A 20,119-nucleotide genomic window follows, 5' to 3' on the forward strand; every position below is an offset into this window, starting at 1 on the left:
TTTTTAAGTTTCATATTTATTCTATCAGTTTTTATTTTAAAAAAAATATATATTAATTCATCTTTTCATTATTTATTTAATTTTTATAATATAAAAAATAATAATTAATTTTTTAATTTTATAAAAATATTTACTAATAAATATCTTCACATTAAAAATATTTTAAATTTTTTACAATATTAAATCGTTAACCTTAATAAAGAATAATTAACAGATTTTTAAAATTTTAAATTTATTTTAATATACTATTTTAAGATTCATCAATTAATTAATAAATTTTTTTATAAATTAAAATAAAATAATAATTTTTTCAGATACAAAAATTATTATTTAATTATTATAATTTTATAAACTTACCTATTTGGATCATTTGTTTTCAAAATAAAGAATTATTATCTGATATTAAATTTTTTAAAAAAATTTAAATCGATTCATATTTAAAAATTATTAAATTAAAATATTCATAAATTTTATAAAAATTAAAGCGTTTAATAATTTTAGCAAATAAATTATTAGTCGATTTATTTTAATTTTTATTAAATAAATTAAATAATATAAATATTTAAAATTATTAGAGCTAAATAATGCATATAATTAAAAATTAATGACTAAACCATATAAATATTTAAGGAGAGAAACATTTTATTATAAAAAATAAATATTTTAATTTTATAAAACATATAAATATTTTAATTAAATAATTAATAAATTTTGAGACTTAATAATAATAATTATCTATTTTGAAAAAACATATTATATAGTTTTATTTTACAAATTAATGATTATATAATATTTTTTGTGGATTATAAAAACTGGTGATTGTAATTTTGAGTCAACATTTTAAAAAATTGCAAAAAATTAAATAATTATATTTTAAAATTATAATAAATGATTAAAAATTAGTGCATAATAATTGTTTGAAAAATTAAGCATGAATTAATATATTTTTAAAATAAATAGATTAAATAATTAATTTTAAGAATTAAAGACTATTTTTTTTTCTTCTAGTCATTTTCCTGTTCTTTTGGACTGAGGGGGGAAATTGACTAGTCATTCATTGATAAGCGATGATTTGGAAACACATTGAAAATAAATGATTATTATATTTTTTAAAAGAAAAATATTTTACATAAAAGAATAAGAATTTTTATTATGAAAATTATTTTACATACTCATTTGTAGGGGTGAGCATTCGGTCGGTTCGGTTCAAAACCGAATCGAACCGAATAAATCGAAAACCGAAATTTTAGTGTTTATAAAAATCGAACCGAACCGATTTTGGTCAGAAACCGAATCGAACCGAACCGGTCTGATTCGGTTCGATTCGGTTCGGTTTGATCGGTTTTGATTTTTAATAATTTTTTATTTTTTACACTTTATTTTTAATATTTTAAAATTTAATTAAAATATTTTAATTTTAATATGATTTAATTTCTCTAAATGATTAAAAAATATATATTATTATTACTAATCGGTTCGGTTCAGTTTTTTCGTTTTTTTTCTGATCAAAATCGAACCGAACCGAAATAATCAAAATTTCTGAAATTAAAAATCGAACCGAACCGAAATGTATAAAAAACCGAACCAAATTTTCAAATCGATTCGGTTTGATCAGTTTTTTTGATTTGAACCGAATATTGCTCACCCCTACTCATTTGTTTTTATTCGAATGAGACACCAATCCGATTATAATTCATAAACTATATAATTTTTTATTTTTTATTTTTTTATTGCGAACCTTTTAAAATTAGTAAATTTAAAAAATATTTTTTAAATTAAAATTAAATAATAAAAAATAAATTACCTTAAAAAATATTTTTTATATTTATAAATAAATAAATTTAAATTAAAAAAAATATTTGGAAATTTGAAAAAATGCTTTATATTAATCATCTTGCAAGTCTAAAATTACAATTTGAGCTTTACCACTTTTTTTTTATAAAATGGTAGAGTAAAATATTAGTTTTAATTAATAATAATGTTAAAATAACTTTATTATAATGATTCAAAAAATATATATTTATTTATATGAAAAATAATTTTTTTAATTTAATATATTTTCATTAATTTATTTCATAATAAATTTATTTTATTTTATTTTATTTTAAATCAACCCTCTTTTTATAAATATAACATTTTATTATGACTCACTTTCTAAAATTATTTTTCATACATTTAATTTCATTATTTTAAAACAAAAAGTACAATTTTGTACTGAAAAATTAAATATTGATTGCATTAATGAAATTTCTAAATAAATTTCCTTATAACTTATTTATTTAAAATAATAATATTATTATTATTCGGATAAATATAGGTTTTTTTCGACTGAATAATTATAAATGTTTATTTTTTTAGTATTTAAAATAATTTGTTACTCTTCGCTTCAATGTGAATAATTAATTTAATTTGAGTACCTACTCTCACACTTCCTAATCTTAATAAATTAATGTGAATAATTAATTTATTTTTTTACATTTATAAATTTATTACTATCCTATAAATAAATTTTGTCCCTTAATTTTTAGAATTTATAAGCTAATTTGACCGGTTTATAAGTTTGGCCAAACACTCTCTAAACTATATTACTCACTTATTAAGCTCACATTCCAATTGAACTCTTTTAAATCTATATTAAAGCCTTATATGCTTAAAGTAGAAAGATTAATATCATTAAATATTAGCGGTAACACTTTTATCCTTTAATATTGTGTGAATAAATTTTAATTTTAATTCAATACGCTAGAAATACATGTGGTTATACAATAAAAATATATAGATATTGATGATACATAAATAAAATGATCATTTAAAATTACAACATATGTCTGTCAAGACATAGACGGTATAAAAAGATTCTGTAAATCGATTCAACTGAACAATAACAAGATCAATCTTTAAAATGTTTCAGACTAGTTGAAGCATGAGCAGTATAGAAAGTAAGCCTCTCAAAAGTCGGACCACCGTGAGATCTTAAATGTGCATGCATAGGAAATTATCAATGAAACATCTTTGACTAAAAACGTATAAGTTAGTCATTGCTAAGCTACCCGCCGTAAATGAACTTAATGATGGGACTAATGATAAAAAATAGACATCTCGAGCAGAATTGACGATGATGTGACAGTCTAATCGGGATATACATACCATCAAACTCTTTCCCCAACAAGAGAAACCCACCTAGTTTGCTACACAAAAAGTTTAACCTTTATAAACTGAGGACTAGGGGTGAGCAGTATTCGATTCAAACCGAAAAAATCGATCGAATCGAATCGATTTAAAATTTTGGTTACGTTTTTTTTACATTTCGGTTCGGTTCGGTTTTTAATGTTAAAAATTTTGGTTATTTCGGTTCGGTTTTGATCAGAAAAAACTGAAAAAACCGAACCAAACCGATTAGTGAAAATAATATGTTTTTTTAATAATATAGAGAAATTAAATTATATTAAGATTAAAATATTTTAATTAAATTTTAAAATACTCAAAATAAAGTGTAAAAAATAAAAAAATTATTAAAAATCAAAACCGATCAAACCAAACCGAATCGAATAGAATCGAACCGATTCAATTCGATTTCTAACCAAAATCAATTCGGTTCGATTTTTAATTTATTCGGTTCGGTTCAGTTTTGAACCGAACCGACCGAATGCTCACCCCTACCGAGGACCAAGTTAAGTCTCTCATTACTCACCTGCACTTACTCCACTAATAAATCAACCACATTCTCAGAGAACTGCCATTGAATCAAACCGCCTATCCAAGTGTCAAGATCTGAACACCCCAAAAGTCTCTTTCATCACATATATATATATATCAATAACAACAAATTTTCTATTTATGAGTATTTGTTTTCAGATATAAACTAGTCAAATTAATTGATAAATTTTAAAAATAAATTGCACATTTATTTATAATATTTTTAAACTTATAAATTCATTTTATAAGTTTTAGAAAATAAGATAAGGAAATCAACTTTTTATTTTGGTCTTTATAAATAGTAAGTTTATAATTTAATTTGACTAAAATGTTACCACTACAAAAAAAAATGGTAAGTTTATAATATAATTACCATACATGATGCGGTCCAGATCAAGTAAGTTGTTATTTTGCACTAAAAATGTGGATATGATGCTCAAGATCAATTTTGCACTAAGTTGTCGTTTTTCCCTTTACTCTTATTTCCTTTGTTGATGACTCTAATGCATGCTTTACATAATTGGAATTTGTGATTCAATATACCTGTGAGCTATTGGAGGCTATTCCTTACAATTTAAAACTCATGATGTTATAAATTTTTTCATTAGTTTAAAAATTAAATTTAATTATTTTATTATAATCAATATTTTATAAAAATGTTCAAGGAAAAATTAAAGTTGAATGGGATGAGTGGTAATAGAAGAAGTAGAAGTTGCTCAAGTAATTTAAATTGTGGTTTGTATGTAATTTATATTATTGATCAGTATAATCTTGTAACTTAAAAAAACTAAACTAGACTGTGTCACATATAAATATGGATATTTAGAGTTATTATAGCTTGTGTATAGCCTAAGAAAATTATTTATTTTTTTAATTTTTTTTTATTTTATGAATGTCATGAGATATGTATGATGGTTATTTTTTTTATAATAAATTAGTTTTAGAAAAAAATCAATTATTAAATTAAAAAAAACGACCTAAATAATTAATAGGTATTTCAAGTTAACTACTGATTAGCAATTAAATGCGACCAATTAATGATCATATAGCGTATATGATGGCCGCTAGATTTCTCCTCCCCAGTATGGAGTCAGACCTACGATACCAGCCCATTATCTAGAGGTCCACAAGCCTCATACATGCACTAGGTCCGATTCGCTCAGCTTTGAAACCGGACTCCAGTTAGTCTCTTCAGTCAGGCCGGCCCAACATTGTCGGTCTAACGAACAGATCCTCTCTGAACTCAGTCTTAATTCTACCTTTTGGCCCAACTCAGGATCAAGAGGGAGGTCTACCCATCCGTCACAGGGGACCACCCGTATGCGCGTCCGAAAAGAACCAGAGGCCGTTACGCGTGGGGCAAAAATCTGATTTCCTCGTACGTCCGTATCAATGTGGCAGGCACAGGTGGTCCAATGATAGCCAGTCTGTTATACGTCACTAGCAGACAAAAAGAGAGAAATAAAAGGAGAAACACAATCTTCATAGACTAAACTTTTTCAGTTTTACAGAATCCATTGTAAAATTTTATTTTCTAGATCTCAAATTATCAGTATAATTTATTTATCGATCATAATTTATTTATCGATCATTCAGCGACTATTAAACATTTCAAAAGAAAACTTAAAAGGAGATTATATTTAGCGATTAACCTATTGGCCTATTTGTAATAAATTAGCAATCAATTTTATAATGAAAAATCTATTTTTAACATTTCAACAATTTGATTGCAGATTGTGATATTGACCTTTTCATTTGATCGCTAATTAATCAACCAAATTTATCAAAATTAACAATTAAAATTTTAATCGCTAATTCTCAATTTTATTTTATAATAATATATATGACTCTTATTCAATTTTAAAGTTTCATTATATGTTTATTTGATATATTTTTTAATAATTTTAATAATAAATATATTTATAAATTACTTATTAATAAATATATTAACAGATTATTAATCACTTATATATAAATATTTTAATAAAATACATAATTACTTAAAATTTTAATAAAGTTGAAATAGTTTATAATTAAATTAAATTATTTAATTTTTTATTATATTTTTTAAAGCATTTTTCTTATTATTGTGTTTGAGTAAAGTCTAACTAAATTATCCAATCTTCAATAAATATATATATCTTCGAGGGTTAAAATTGGGAATTGGAGAAGAAGGGACAAATTAGGAAATATGGAGAATGTTGAGGGCATGGACAAAATGGTTGAGGCTTGGGTAAACCTATTAAATTTAATACTGACGGGGTTGGTTGGCAGCGAGCTACTGCCACCGACGAGCTCTGATTGGCTGGGCGGCCTCCCAGTTAAACCTTAAGATATCTCTATTTTTACTTTTAGGTAATTTATAATTAATTTTAAATTTAGTAAAACTTACCATTTAATTTTTATTATTTTAATAATAAATAATATAATCCTTAAGATTTATTTTTATTAATAAAATAATATTTTTATTAAAATTTACTGTTAAATTATAATAATTTAATTTTTAAAATTTTATTTTTTTATTATAATTTAATATTTATAATTTTAATAATTTAATTTATTTAATTTGAATTAATTTTTTAATTAATAATTAATAAACGATAAAATTAAAAAAATATTTTTGTCAATAGAATAAAAGTTTAAGGATTAAATTTTAAATTTTATTAAATTTTAAGAATTAATCAGTTCTACCATAATGCGGAAAAAATAAGTAAAAATACTAATATGGTGGATCCGTTTACAATTAACATTGTAAAAAAAAAATTAATTCAATAATGAATCAAATTAAATAAGAAAATTTTGAAATAAAATTAATCAAACCAAACCCTCTATAGTAAATATCAAGTCAGCTTTTAATAAAATTATATTTATTTAAAAATAATAATTTTTATTTAAAAATAATAATTTATCGTTAACTTTACACTGTTGCCATTAATTTCTAATGATAACAATTTAATGATAGAAATCTTTTAGCTGAATTTTTGAAATCAGAAAATTTATTTAATATTTTTTTAAAAAATATATAAACTAACAAATTAATTATACTAATTAAATAATAATATTTTAAAAAATAAATAATAATAACAAATTACTACTTAATTTTTATAATATTAAAAAACTTACTAATTAATTTTTCAATTTTAAAAAATATATTAAAAAATTTCACTAATTAATTTTTTAATTTTAAAAAATTATATTAAAAGTAAATAATAAAATTGCAGGAATATTTTTTTCAGATGGTCAAATGCAGGGGAATAAAAATTTTACTTTTGGAGTTGCGGTCATCCCCACGTGTGGACCAAAAGTTGCCGCAGAGGATCATTGACTTTTCTATGATCAGAAGTAAAACGAAACTCTTTTAAAAAATTGGGCAATTATCCCATGGCTTTACCAATTCGAATATTTTTCATATTCTATCGTCTCATTCTACGGGAATTGGGAAAGCTTCTCCCGGCTAAAAAAATTATTAATTTTAAAAAATATATTAAAATATTATCAAATTAATTAATTTTTCATTATTTTTAATAAGTAAATATTTTACTATTTAATTAATTAAAAATATTTTTAATTATTGATACGTTACAATTCAATCCTTAAAACTTAGTAAAATATACACTTTAGTTTTTAAGATTTTATTTTATAAATAAAATAGTTCATTTAATTACAATTTATTTATACATTTTTACAAATTGATCCTTAAATATTATAATTATTTAAAAATAATCCTTACATATTTACAAACTAATTTCTCATGTTTGTTAAATTTCAATATCTTTTATTTAAAAAAATAAAAATTAAATCAAGAATATAGACTCATTCTACTTCCATATTTAAACTCAAAAGAATACAAAAATATGAGGGCAAAAAGGAATAGCCAAAATCTCAATTTAATTTTTATTTTTTTAAGTATAAGATCTTATATACAAATAATTACAATATTTATAGATTAATTTACAAAAATATATGAATGAATTGTAACTAAAAATATAAAGTTTAAATTAATGTACCATTTTATTAATAAAATAAAACTTCAATAACTAAATTTAATACAAAGATATTTAGATAAAGCAATTAAAATTTAAATTACCAAAAAAGTAATTAAAAAAAAAGAATTCTAATTTTATAAAACTAAGATGAATTTTAAATGTTATTGCCAGTGGAATTATTGGTGGTAGTGAATGAGAGAATACAATTGGAGACCACTAATAATTTCACAAGTTAAGACAGTATGGGAAGAAAATTTCTTTTAGGAAGGTTGTATTCATTTCTTAAAACAGTTAAAAAGCTCAAAATATACTATATGGCTTAAGCAAGAAAATACAATGCCCAACAATTAGTTAAACTTAAGGGTTCAAGTTCAAAATAGGAAAAAACTCTAACTCAAATAATTGGGTAAAGAGTCTTGCTGAGACTCTAGTGTAGAGACTAGTTTTAATCGCTGAAAGGATAACTGAAAATTTATTGAAGCATCGAAAATGTAAACTCTATAATCACTCAACATCTCCTGAACTGCGAACTGGGGTCGAACTCCGAGTGGTGTGTTCTTCATGGCACTGAATTTTTCGCAACAATGGAGGGGGCCTGCTCCGATTCTATCAGCTACACTAATATTGTGTCGGCTTTAACCGTTTGGTCTCCTCCACCGCAGGGTTGGATTAAGATTAATATTGATACCTCTTTAAACTCGTAACGAAATTCATTAGGTTTCGGCTGTGTAGTCTAAGATGCTAATGGTAGATTTATGGAGGCTAAAGCAGACTGTTTTTGCAGTCAGATGGAGGTTAAGTGTGCTGAGGCAATGACTTTTCGAGAGACATTGAGCTGGATTAAAGAGTGCGGATGGGATCGAGTTCTTTTCGAATCGGATGCTCAGGTTCTTATTGTGTCCATTAATAATGCTTTGTTAGATGATTTATCACATTTTGGTCTTTTGGTTTAAGATTGTAAATTGCTTCTATCCAGTTATGAAGAAATAAGATGTGGTTTTATTCACAGGTCTGCGAATGATGTCGCTCATGATCTCGCTCATGATCTAGCAATATCGGCTCATTCTTGACCCTCCTCATATAGTTTCTTTGATCGCTTTGAATTAATAATATTTCTCTCATTTTCAAAAAAAAAAAAACATCTTCTGAACTTCATAGTCAGAAACTTACAAACATTCAAACCAAAAAAACTTCACTTGAACTAAAAGATGAGATATTAAGAGAGCTCGCGAGTGAACTAAAGCACCTTGTTGGCAGAGAGAAATAAGAAAAATATTTTAATAGATTTAAGAAAAAATAAATATATTTTAATAGATTTAAAAAAGATAAAAACGTTTTAATAGATTTTTAAAAATATAAGATCTGACTTGTTAATAATAATAATATCTAGGGACTAAATAAAAAATTTTATTTGAGGGTAAAATTAGATTTTAAAAATATTCTCTTTTATTTTTTGTCTATTTTTAGAGAATGGAAGGACTATTTTGTTGACGGAAAGAAAAAATAAGAATATTTTAATATATTTCTGAAAATATATAAATTGACTTGTTAATAATAATAATATCGAGTGATTAAATAATAAATTTTTTAAAATTTAAATTGAATATGAAGTAGATAGCTCGGAATGGTTGGGCTTTTGACTAGGCCCACATTACATGACCTCTGATATCGGCCAGAGTATTAATCTTGCCACAAAACGCTGAGCCTCAAGAGTTTTTAGTTTGTGAGCATTCAAGGGATAAGAGTTGCAATCGCAGAAGCTTACTGGCACACTGAATCTAGGGTTTATAGGCAAGCATTCTATTTGTCTCTACAATGATCTACGACGTCAACTCTCCTCTCTTCCGTTCCTTCCTCAGCCAGAAGGGTGGCTCTTCTGATAAGAGGTATTGTCTGAATTGGTTTACCTTGGATTGTTACTGGTTGGATGGGTATTTAATTTCATGGATTTTTATATGATGCTTTATGCTTTATTTTGTATTGAAATTCGGATTTGAGACTCTGGGGAAAAAATGAGATTCCAATGCTCTTACCAAGTGATTTTTTATGTTTGAATATGACATAAACTAGATATGTAAGAAGAAATTAGGCCCTTGTTTGTTAACTCTTTACTACTGAACATATAATGCGGGGTTCTTTTCTTCGATTCGCCTTGATTATAACTCTAACCTGTTAGTCCTGTATGTGGTACGTAATGTCATATGGCCTATATACATATAGTGTTAATAAATCAACTGGGGCACCCTGTTCTTAATTAGTGCCAGAAATTTACTTGAGGTTCTTGTCAAGTATTAATTTATTTATTCTTTGCTTCATTGACCGTCAATGCACTTTTGCCTGCTATGTTCCATTTTTCATTTCGTGACATGTTCGTGATACCCTGAGTCTTTGTTTCCAAAATTGCAAATGGAATGGCATTGGATTTAACTGTGACTATATCCTGGTTATTGTGGGGTCAGTTAGTCCACCATTGCTGATTTGTTCCTAGCATATTTCGTTGATCCTTGTTCTGCATGATTTGCATGTTGGTTTTGGACAATCTGAAGTATACATGTAATGCTCATGGATTTTTCAGGAAAATGGAGGAACAGAAGCCCAAGGAGCAAAAACCCAAAGCAAGTGAGAATAAGCCTGTAATGACAGAGTAAAGCTGTTAACACGGAGGGACAGGTGCCTTGTCTATCACGCTTTAAAATGGTTTAGAATGGGTGAAGCCTATTTCAAATGCTATCATATTAGGAGTTTTTTCTTGGCCAATTTAAATGAATGTATTTCTAGACAAAGATGTGAGTTTGTGATGAATGCTTGTTTCGACATGGCTGTTAATTTGAGTTTGTGATGGACCTGGTATTCTGAGAAACTGTTGAGCAATGGATGTTCTTGAAAAGCAGATGATGAGATAGCAAACTTCAATTAAATCATATGTGACTTCTGTTTCTAAAGAATTGTTATTCTTTTTCATAGTATGTGAAAAAATAAAGTTCTAGTGAGTAAATAGTTTAACAGTGAAGTATAAGTATTGGTAGGATTAATTAGAATTATCTACTTAAGTCGTTGGTGGTGGTGGCACCCAATGCTAATCTATGTAGCACCAAGGAAAGAGAATAGTCTAGTAATACGTTTGATGAATTAAATGACGTTCTGTTTTGTTTGTATGAATTGCTTGTTCACTTGGCATTGGAGGTGTGGATGTTCTCGACTGCTGAATCATTGAAGCTCTATAGTTTATATGAGGAAAATGAAGACTTACCTTTTTTGTTATGTAATGTAACAAACGGCTAAAGTGTGAATGATACTGTATATGTTGTACGGGTGGTTGGATAATAATTTCCTTCCCATCATTTTGTCTTAGTGATGTACCTTTTCTTGTAGGAGTTGCATACAATAGGTGTAAGAAATTTCTTTTTTACCATTGAATAATTTTTATTAAAAAAGAAAAACTGAAGAGGAAGGGGAAGTAGGGCAGTGGGGAATATCTTTCTGTCTGCTAGTTGACCCTAAAGAAGGGTGCTTTGGGCAAGACTTAATGAGAATGTAGTTTCTAGGCGTGGGCCACAAAATTGTCAACAGGGGGTCCCTTAGACCATGATTGTTTAGACATAATAGCCATCAGAGAGCAAACTACCTCAGCATTGTCATTTTTTCTTTTTCAATCCTTTAGGAGGTGAAATTGATGAGGGGATTTTAGAATGGCAAACTTGTGGCATTAGGGCATAGGCAATTAAAGGGTAGATAGTTCGTCTTGATTATTTCAGATTTATATGGTGGTAGAGAGTGTCTTCCTTTTTTCAAATTTAGATGCGTGTGAAATTAGATTGAGTTCCTGACTTAAAGCTGAAAATAAAAATCATGGACGCTTTTTAGCACTTTTTTTAGTTGAGTTCCTTTCAGAAAATTAATGTTTCTAGATTAAAAATTGATCTGCTTTTGGACTATTTATGCATGTCATATCATCTTTTATGGATCCAATGTTGTGAATGGAGTAATTCTTCATCTAAATAATGTAAGCGGATACTGAATTATTTGCGATGAAGATGGTATTCTTTAATTTTTGGGAAAATTACTAATTAGTCTCTACAATTTAGTGAAACTAAGTAAGTTCTTTTATGATTCTCTGTGCACAAAGGGAAGAGTAGATTTCCACTAAACAATCAATTGCATTTATTCATTTCTTCAACAATCAAATTGTGATTTTCTCCAATGCAATTTTCGGGAAAAACATAAAAGTGTTTCTCCAATTTTCTTTTAAGCTATTTCTTCTTTACTTCTGCTGTGAATCAACTGTGAAAGTGAATCCTCCTTTTGATGAATGGAAGACTTTAATGGTCAAACGTATGGTAAAAGAGATCTAAAAATCTCCATGAGGAGCCACATAGAGAACCAAAAGTGTGACAAAGACACATGGGTCCATCATCTGGTGAAAAAGATAAGGCCAAGGAGGTGCATGCAGGTCATGTACTTGATTAGCCATGAGTGGTTGCCCATGTGCAACCACTCTAATCCAATTTCCAAACCCCCCTCGGTCTACTCCTGGCACCTATAATCATCCCCATGATTTTTCTTTGGCTAATTGCCAATTGCTTCTTAAGCTTTGAATTTAGATAATCACTACAATGCATAACCATATAAATCAATTGTTGGTTCCTAACTGATTATGGTGGTAATAAATGGATTTGGTTACTTGTTAGAGAGTTAAAACAGGCAAAAGCTCGAAATTAATGAATTTATCATGACAGATATAGGTTCAACATCGACCTTACAGGTTTCATTATAGGTAGGTTTCATTATAGGTAGAAGTTGAGTTTATTTTCAAACTGGAGACTAATCTATTTGTATTGGGTCATCATCTAATGCATTATTGCCATAATTGTTGTATGAGCAGATGGCATGAACATGGCATTAAACTATTTATCTGATTTTCAGAAATAAAAAAAAAAAAAAACTATAACAATCATCCTCACGACTGAAAAATAGATGTTTCATTAATTAAGGGATTACATTGACAAAATCTTCCTTTAAACATGACAGACGTAAACCACTGAAACAAAGGTAGATTAAAGGAAAGCTCCCCTAAAATATCAGATCTACCAAGACCTATCAAATTTAAAAGAACAGATTAAACCACTATTGGGATAGATAGAGGAAGAAGCTCGGGGTAGAGAGAGCCGCTAAATGGCGAAAACAAAAAGGTCGACACCTCAAAGAAGTCACACAGACAAAGAAAAAATATCTCTCTACTAATACCCTCCATTTTAATTGTCCACCATTGTAGATTTACATAATTGGCAGAGCAAGCACTTGTAGATTTAGAGTCCAGCAGCAGATGCCTCTTGATATTCAAGTTTAATTTGATGAAGATGAAGATTCCATGGTTATTACTGAAGGGTTGTTCAAGGGTTGCTTTTACAATCCTGAATAGAATAATAATTTCAATAAAGTTGGTGGTTTATATAGTAAAAGAGCAAAGTTTCCAAAGTTGCTTTCTTTTTCTTTTTCCCTCTCTTGTCTATGTTAGTTATACTCTCTCTCCATTTTCATATATTTTGTCTCCTTTATTCACGCCGCTCTTACTTCCAATTTCACACTTTCTTCCATTTGTTCAACTAAAACAAGAACAGCCAAACTTCTTTCTAAATTCCTCCATATTCTATCACGATCACAATTTGCTCTGTTTCTCCCTTAGATTTCTATACATCAGGAGAAAATTTATATTAAAAAATGTCCGAGTTTTCTTTATCTTCAACCAACTCCAAGAAAACTCATTTCTCAATCTCAAGTCTTCTCCTCTCTGACTTGTTCATCTTCTTCTCCTTCATTTGGTCTCATCCAATATATTTCTTATACTTCATTTTCTTGTTTCCTTATCTTTTCAAGCTCCTTTCATTCCTTTCTCCTCTGTTCATTACTACTTTTCTTTTACTCTTAGTCTTTCTCACCTTCTCTCCTAACCTTGTCCATGAGAACTTGAAGCCTGAGTTGTCTGAATCCAAACTCAGTTTTCTTCTTGGAACATACCAAGCTGTCGTAGAGAGATTGCGGCCTCGGATTGAGGGAGAAGAGAATGAAGAGTTTGATCAATTTGAGGAGCTAGAAGAGTATAAGATTGTGTTTGAGATGTCAAATTTTGATAATGGAGGAACCCCAGTTGAAGTTTCTGAGTTAGAAGCTAAAGAAAACAGATTATCAAGCAATGAAGCACAGATTACCAATGACACAACAAATCAAGATTCTGATCTAGGTGTTTCTGAAGTGGTAAGTGATAATTTAAGTGAAAATTCAGTTGGGATTATTACAATGTCAGAAACTTCTCTTCAGTTGTTGTCAGAAGAAAACAAATTACAAGTGTTATTGCACCAAAAGCAGAAGAAGCTTGAAGAATTTGAGATCCAAAAGGGAGAAAAAGAAGTCAAGCCACTGAGCAGCAACTCCAATAAAGTTGAAGAACAGAGAGAATCAAAGGCAATGAGTTTAACTACAGATGAAAAAGCAAGAGCAGAAGATAATGGGCTGTGCATTTCAAGGGTGAATTCTCAAAAACTTGGATCAAATCCTTGGACTAGTTCCGAGTCAATGGGTTCAAATCTTGGAAGTTTTGGATCAATGAGGAAAGAAAAAGAGTGGAGGAGGACATTGGCATGCAAGCTATTTGAAGAAAGGCATAATGTGGAAGGAGGTGAAGGGATGGATTTGCTTTGGGAGACATATGAGACTGATTCTATAAAAATGCAGGCAAAAGGCAACACAAAGAAGGGAAAGAAAGGAAATGTTGAGTATTATGATGATGATGAAGAAGAAGAAGAAAGTAATGGGCAACTTTGTTGCTTGCAGGCTCTCAAATTCTCAGCTGGGAAGATGAATTTGGGAATGGGAAGGCCTAGTCTTGTCAAGATCTCTAAGGCCCTGAAGGGAATTGGATGGTTGCACCATGTCTCCAAGAAGAAGGTTTACTATTAATTTAATAATAAGATTCTTAAATCTTAGTGTTTAAATGGCTCAACAATTATGTGTACTTGGTTTAAGAATCAAAGTAAATATGTTCTATTTCTTCTTTGTTTACATGAAATGAAAGTCTTTAATCATAAACAAGTTTTTGCTAGACAAAATTGCTGATATGGGTATTTTGTGCTACTGCCCAGTAGGGGCTCCCTTGCATTGGGTCTAGGTAAGCCTCACAAGGGCGGTTCCGATTTGGAATAGGCGGTTGGGTATGATTTATGGATTGAGTCGTAACTGGTTTGATTTTTAATGATTTAAAACAGTTTTGGTTTCTTGACTGTTATGGTCTAGTTTCGGTATCTCAAATTTATTGATCCCGCTCACAATCCAAACCAAGCCATGTCTAGATCCAGAGAGAGATAGGGGCTTTGGCATTGGCATCAAAATAATTGATTTTTCATTTAAAGTTAACCAAATTTTAAAGGTAAGTGTGTTGGTGTCCTTCAGAAATGTCAATTCACATGTGGGGTTGGTGTGATTCATTTCAATTTGCAGGACAGACAAACAATATGAGAGAATTGCAATAATTCAAGGTTCAGTTATTATTATTAGTAAATATTTCAATCAACCCACCATCTCTTTCACCAAGCATCCAAGGTATGTTTGTTTGCATTTTGTCTTTTAGCTTAGATTTTCTCTTATGTTATTCTTTTTAGTGAACCTTAAAAGAAAAATCAGTTCAAATCCTCCTACTCTTTCTAAAGTGTTAACGGAGCGAAAATTCATATTTTTAAAGTGTAATAAAATTATTTTAGTTTTTAAAATGTAAAAGTGTCAAAATAAATTTTATTAAGATTTTTATATATATATTAATTAATAAATTTTATTTTTTAAATTAAAATTAAACAATAAAATTATTTTATTAAAAAATAATAAATATAAGTTAAATGTTAGTTATGAAAGTTGAGGTTAATTAATTTAGTTTTAAAAATGAAAGATTTTATTAAATTTCAAACATATATTATGTTTTTTTAAAAATTTATATTTAAAGTTTAAAATAATTATTTAATTTATTTTAATAATTTAAAATTTAATTTAAATTAAAAAATTAAAAGTTTATATAGAGTCTTCCAGAAAATCTATACAGATAATATTGTTGTATTTTTTTTTCTCAAATTGTTTGAGTTTAGCAAAAAGTGTAATAGCTAACGATGAATGGTGGAGGTAGGTCCATTTTTAATTTGACATACTCGGCTCAAATATCTAGTGGCCTAACTAATTTTAGTCAGACCCAAATCATCAATTTTTAAAAAAAATAAAATTCTACTTAAAAAATATTTTTCATAAAAAATATTTTTTAATCAATTTCATAAAAAATAAATTGATTTAATTAACTTCAAAATTTAAATTAAATTTTTTAGCGTTTGAAAACGGACTTATTTTTATTATTAATATTTATCCGCTATTAAATATAATTAATTTTTTTTAATATAAAAAAAAGTAGGGGAAAGGGAGTTTTAAAATCGTTAATTGAGGGGAAAAGGAGATAAAAATCCACACCGACACCTTCATGAGTTCACACTAGCGCAGTTGACACTGTGATCCCGCGTTTTTTCCCAATTGTCACTGCCTCCACCAATTTCCCAACTGGCCTCAACTAAACTCATCCGCAGATCTCGTGGGCCGCACATAATCTGACGGCCCACATTTTGCATACATTGTACTCCTGAACTACGTAATCTCTTCCCTTTCTCTTCTCCCCTTGGATAGCGAAAGCCAATAGCAGCACAAAGAGTCGAGAGCTCTCTCTCTCTCTCTCTCTCTCTCTCTCTGTCTCTGTGACAGTTTTATCTTCTTCTTCTTCTCTCCCGCTAACCAAATCAATCAAAGGGCAAAATGGCGAATCATCGAAGCTCGCGAATTGGATTGATACGGAGTTTCAGTTTGTCGTTTAGGCTCTTGGCCTCCGCCATTACGGTTGCGGTGTTTCTCTTCTTCGCTGTCTCCTTCCTTTTCACTTCTCACTCTCACTCTTCTTCTGATCTCCACCACTTTGTAAGTTGCACATTCTCTCTCTATGCAATTGCTTATTTTGTTTTATTTTTTCTTTCTCGAGAAACAAGAGAGATCTATTGTGAACTCTACTACCAGATGAATTGAAATGTTTTCTCAAAACAACAGAAACCTAAAATGATGTTTGCTCACTTATGGATCTTAGCATTTTCTTCTTCCTGTTTGTTACTATTGTAAAATTCTGCCTTTTTTCCTCCTTTTTTTTTTAAAAAAAATGAATGGATATTAGCGTTTCAATTCATTCTAGGTAAATTTGAGTGAGATCGAGATTTCCTTTTTCAAAAAAAATTGATTTCAGTTGGGTTGTATTTTCTATTAGGGATTCAGCAGCGTACATTATGGATTGGGATCCGGGAGAAGATCCGTACTCGCACTGAAATCGGATCCGCTGAAGCCACGATTGGACCAGATCCGAAAACAAGCTGACGACCACCGATCTCTCGCCCTGGCATACGCATCCTATGCTAGGAAGCTCAAGCTCGAGAACTCAAAGCTCGTTAGGGTTTTTGCGGATCTCTCGAGAAACTATACCGATCTCCTTAACAAGCCTGCATACCGGGTTCTGTTTGAGTCGGATTCGCTTTCCATTGAAGAATCCACGCTACGTCAATTCGAGAAGGAGGTGAAAGAGCGAATCAAAGTCACTCGCCAAGTAATTGCAGAGGCAAAAGAGAGTTTTGACAATCAGCTGAAAATTCAAAAGTTGAAGGATACAATTTTTGCTGTTAATGAGCAATTAACTAAAGCGAAAAAGCAAGGGGCTTTCTCGAGTTTGATCGCTGCAAAGTCCATACCTAAAAGCTTGCATTGCCTTTCTATGAGGTTAATGGAGGAGAGAATTGCACATCCTGAGAAATATACTGATGAAGGGAAGCCACAGCCACCTGAATTGGAGGATCCAAAGCTTTACCATTATGCGATTTTCTCAGATAATGTGATTGCTGCTTCGGTGGTGGTGAACTCTGCAGTGAAAAATGCAAAAGAGCCCTGGAAACATGTTTTTCATGTTGTGACTGATAAAATGAATCTGGGGGCGATGCAGGTTATGTTCAAATTGAAGGATTATAATGGGGCACATATAGAAGTGAAAGCTGTAGAGGATTATAAATTCTTGAATTCGTCTTATGTGCCCGTGCTTAAGCAATTGGAATCTGCAAATCTGCAGAGGTTTTACTTTGAGAACAAGCTTGAGAATGCAACCAAGGATACTACAAATATGAAGTTCAGGAACCCCAAGTACTTGTCAATTTTGAATCATTTGAGGTTTTACTTGCCTGAGATGTACCCTAAGTTGCACAGGATATTGTTTTTAGATGATGATATCGTGGTGCAGAAGGACTTAACTGGGTTGTGGAAGATCGATATGGATGGGAAGGTTAATGGGGCAGTGGAGACTTGTTTTGGGTCATTTCATAGGTATGCACAATATATGAATTTCTCACATCCTCTGATCAAGGAGAAGTTTAATCCCAAGGCATGTGCTTGGGCTTATGGGATGAACTTCTTTGATTTGGATGCTTGGAGGAGGGAAAAATGCACAGAGCAATATCATTATTGGCAGAATCTGGTAAGATTGCATTACTTTTTTTGCAAGTTGTATTTTGTTTATCATCTCCCTTTTCATATGCTTAGTTAATTGGTGGTCATGCAAGAAGTGTTTAGCTATTGTTTGTTGCTTTCTGATACGAGTCATGGGTTGCAATCTCTACTTTAGCCGCATTGTAGATTCAAAATTTGATTTATTGTGATACTTTCCCATTTGGTTTTGGAGTTCTAGTGTGTTTTAGTGCCATCACTAACTCGTGATTCTGCTGATATTGCAGAATGAGAACCGAACCTTGTGGAAATTGGGGACATTGCCTCCAGGTTTAATCACCTTTTACTCAACAACGAAGCCATTAGACAAGTCATGGCATGTTCTGGGGCTTGGCTACAATCCGAGCATCAGTATGGACGAGATTCGCAATGCTGCAGTGGTGCACTTCAATGGAAACATGAAGCCGTGGCTTGACATTGCCATGACGCAGTTTAAACCACTTTGGACAAAACACGTCGACTATGACTTGGAGTTTGTCCAGGCCTGCAATTTCGGTCTTTAGTCATCTCATGCTCCTGCCAAATCATAGTTGTGCAACAAAAATCAAATCTTTTGAAGCTGCTACTTATTTCGTTACACGATCACCAATTGTTCTTAACATGGGAAAAAAAAATCAGCGGCATCTTTTCAAGTGTAGCATATTACTTAATATTAATTCTAGATTTCGTCTTCAGGTTATTTATACGTGTCAAGCAACTAGAATTTGTGTTTGGCAAGTGTAGCTGTTAAGAATATGGCTATAGCATTAAAGAAGCTTACGATCGTTTGTTCTCGCATGGTATCTCTGCACTGATCTGATCTCAGTTCCCACGTCCCCAATCAAAGCCTTATCATATCAGCTACTCCAATGGATTTTTATTTCCTTTTATTTTTTATTATTCAGATGGGACGGCTGCACCATCTATCAATAGACTATCATGCACTTATTACAGAGACCTATTGGTGTATTCATAACTATTCCTCTTTTCCAACTTTGGTAGTTAGACTAAATAATACAATACTGTGCGTTCTTAGGTTTTATATTGGAGATATGAAAGATGAAAGTTTTACCCACCGTCTCTGAAAGTCTAAGGTATTTTCTCATTTTTACTCTCCAAAGCACTTGATTTTTTTTACTACCTTTTCAAACTCAATATTTTGTAAAAACTACTGCTAATATCTATTTCAATATTTTTTACTACCTTTTTAAACTCAATATTTTGTAGAAACTAATATCTCTTTCAATAGTTGTAACTCTAGAAGCTCCATTTTCACTCTAATTTCATGGTTAAGAGCTCTTCGACAAAGCGTAGAAACTTGATAACAAGCGGATGGGATTGAATCTAAGTAAAGAAAATGGAAAGTAAACATTAAACGAACGTGGAAAGGAAATGCCTTCCAATAGAATTATGTTTAAGCATATAAAATATATCATCGTCTCTCTAGTGACTAAAATTCATAGTTTCTGATGCGAGAGAGTAGTAGAGTATATTCTATGCGGAAAGAGAGAGTATCTTTAAATTGATTTTGATCCATATTTGTATCTCTGGATCAACAATTAGTTGGAAATTGATGGAATTATGAGGTTTAATAGAGAAGAAATAAATTCTATATTCAATTATGTATGCGCAGTGCCTTGACATATATACACAAGGAAAGAATTCTTTAGAATACACAGCTGTACAATAATGAATTCTTTAGATGCATATGAGGTGTCCATCATGCTCATTCTCGTGAGCCTTTAAAGATGATTCTATGTTTCACATCTATACTTTCCATTCCTTCCTCAAGCTGGAGACTCATGAATTTCAAAGAGTCCTAGCTTGGATAACATGAATTGAAAGCTATTGAT

At 29.8% G+C, this 20,119-nt stretch overlaps 3 protein-coding genes across 3 annotated transcripts; all 3 read left to right on the forward strand.

Moving 5' to 3' along the window:
- Positions 1–9,366: 9,366 nt before the first annotated feature.
- LOC110629051 (wound-induced basic protein) lies at positions 9,367–10,624 on the forward strand. Its single transcript, XM_021775898.2, has 2 exons — positions 9,367–9,568; positions 10,258–10,624. Exons 1-2 carry the CDS (start codon positions 9,498–9,500, stop codon positions 10,328–10,330), a joined length of 144 nt encoding a protein of 47 aa, XP_021631590.2. The 5' UTR covers positions 9,367–9,497; the 3' UTR covers positions 10,331–10,624.
- A 1,459-nt stretch (positions 10,625–12,083) lies between these two features.
- LOC122721245 lies at positions 12,084–14,636 on the forward strand. The gene is made up of 2 exons (XM_043949780.1): positions 12,084–12,132; positions 13,609–14,636. The coding sequence occupies exons 1-2, from the start codon at positions 12,084–12,086 to the stop codon at positions 14,634–14,636; spliced, it is 1,077 nt and encodes a 358-aa protein (XP_043805715.1).
- A 1,728-nt stretch (positions 14,637–16,364) lies between these two features.
- Positions 16,365–19,064, forward strand: LOC110629909 (galacturonosyltransferase 8). Its single transcript, XM_021777116.2, has 3 exons — positions 16,365–16,673; positions 17,011–18,258; positions 18,515–19,064. Exons 1-3 carry the CDS (start codon positions 16,515–16,517, stop codon positions 18,788–18,790), a joined length of 1,683 nt encoding a protein of 560 aa, XP_021632808.1. The 5' UTR covers positions 16,365–16,514; the 3' UTR covers positions 18,791–19,064.
- The last annotated feature ends 1,055 nt before the right edge of the window (positions 19,065–20,119 follow it).

Source organism: Manihot esculenta, chromosome 13 (assembly GCF_001659605.2).
Source record: "Manihot esculenta cultivar AM560-2 chromosome 13, M.esculenta_v8, whole genome shotgun sequence".
Lineage (NCBI taxonomy): Eukaryota > Viridiplantae > Streptophyta > Magnoliopsida > Malpighiales > Euphorbiaceae > Manihot > Manihot esculenta.

Bases quoted from the DNA above. Each gene is read 5' to 3' on its own strand.
- LOC110629909 (XM_021777116.2), top strand. From the start codon at position 16,515: ATGGCGAATCATCGAAGCTCGCGAATTGGATTGATACGGAGTTTCAGT. The intron at 16,674-17,010 runs GTAAGTTGCACA...ATTTTCTATTAG, and splicing joins CTTCTGATCTCCACCACTTT to GGATTCAGCAGCGTACATTA. The intron at 18,259-18,514 runs GTAAGATTGCAT...CTGATATTGCAG, and splicing joins ATCATTATTGGCAGAATCTG to AATGAGAACCGAACCTTGTG.
- LOC110629051 (XM_021775898.2), top strand. From the start codon at position 9,498: ATGATCTACGACGTCAACTCTCCTCTCTTCCGTTCCTTCCTCAGCCAG. The intron at 9,569-10,257 runs GTATTGTCTGAA...TGGATTTTTCAG, and splicing joins GGTGGCTCTTCTGATAAGAG to GAAAATGGAGGAACAGAAGC.
- LOC122721245 (XM_043949780.1), top strand. From the start codon at position 12,084: ATGGGTCCATCATCTGGTGAAAAAGATAAGGCCAAGGAGGTGCATGCA. The intron at 12,133-13,608 runs GTCATGTACTTG...TTTTACTCTTAG, and splicing joins GGCCAAGGAGGTGCATGCAG to TCTTTCTCACCTTCTCTCCT.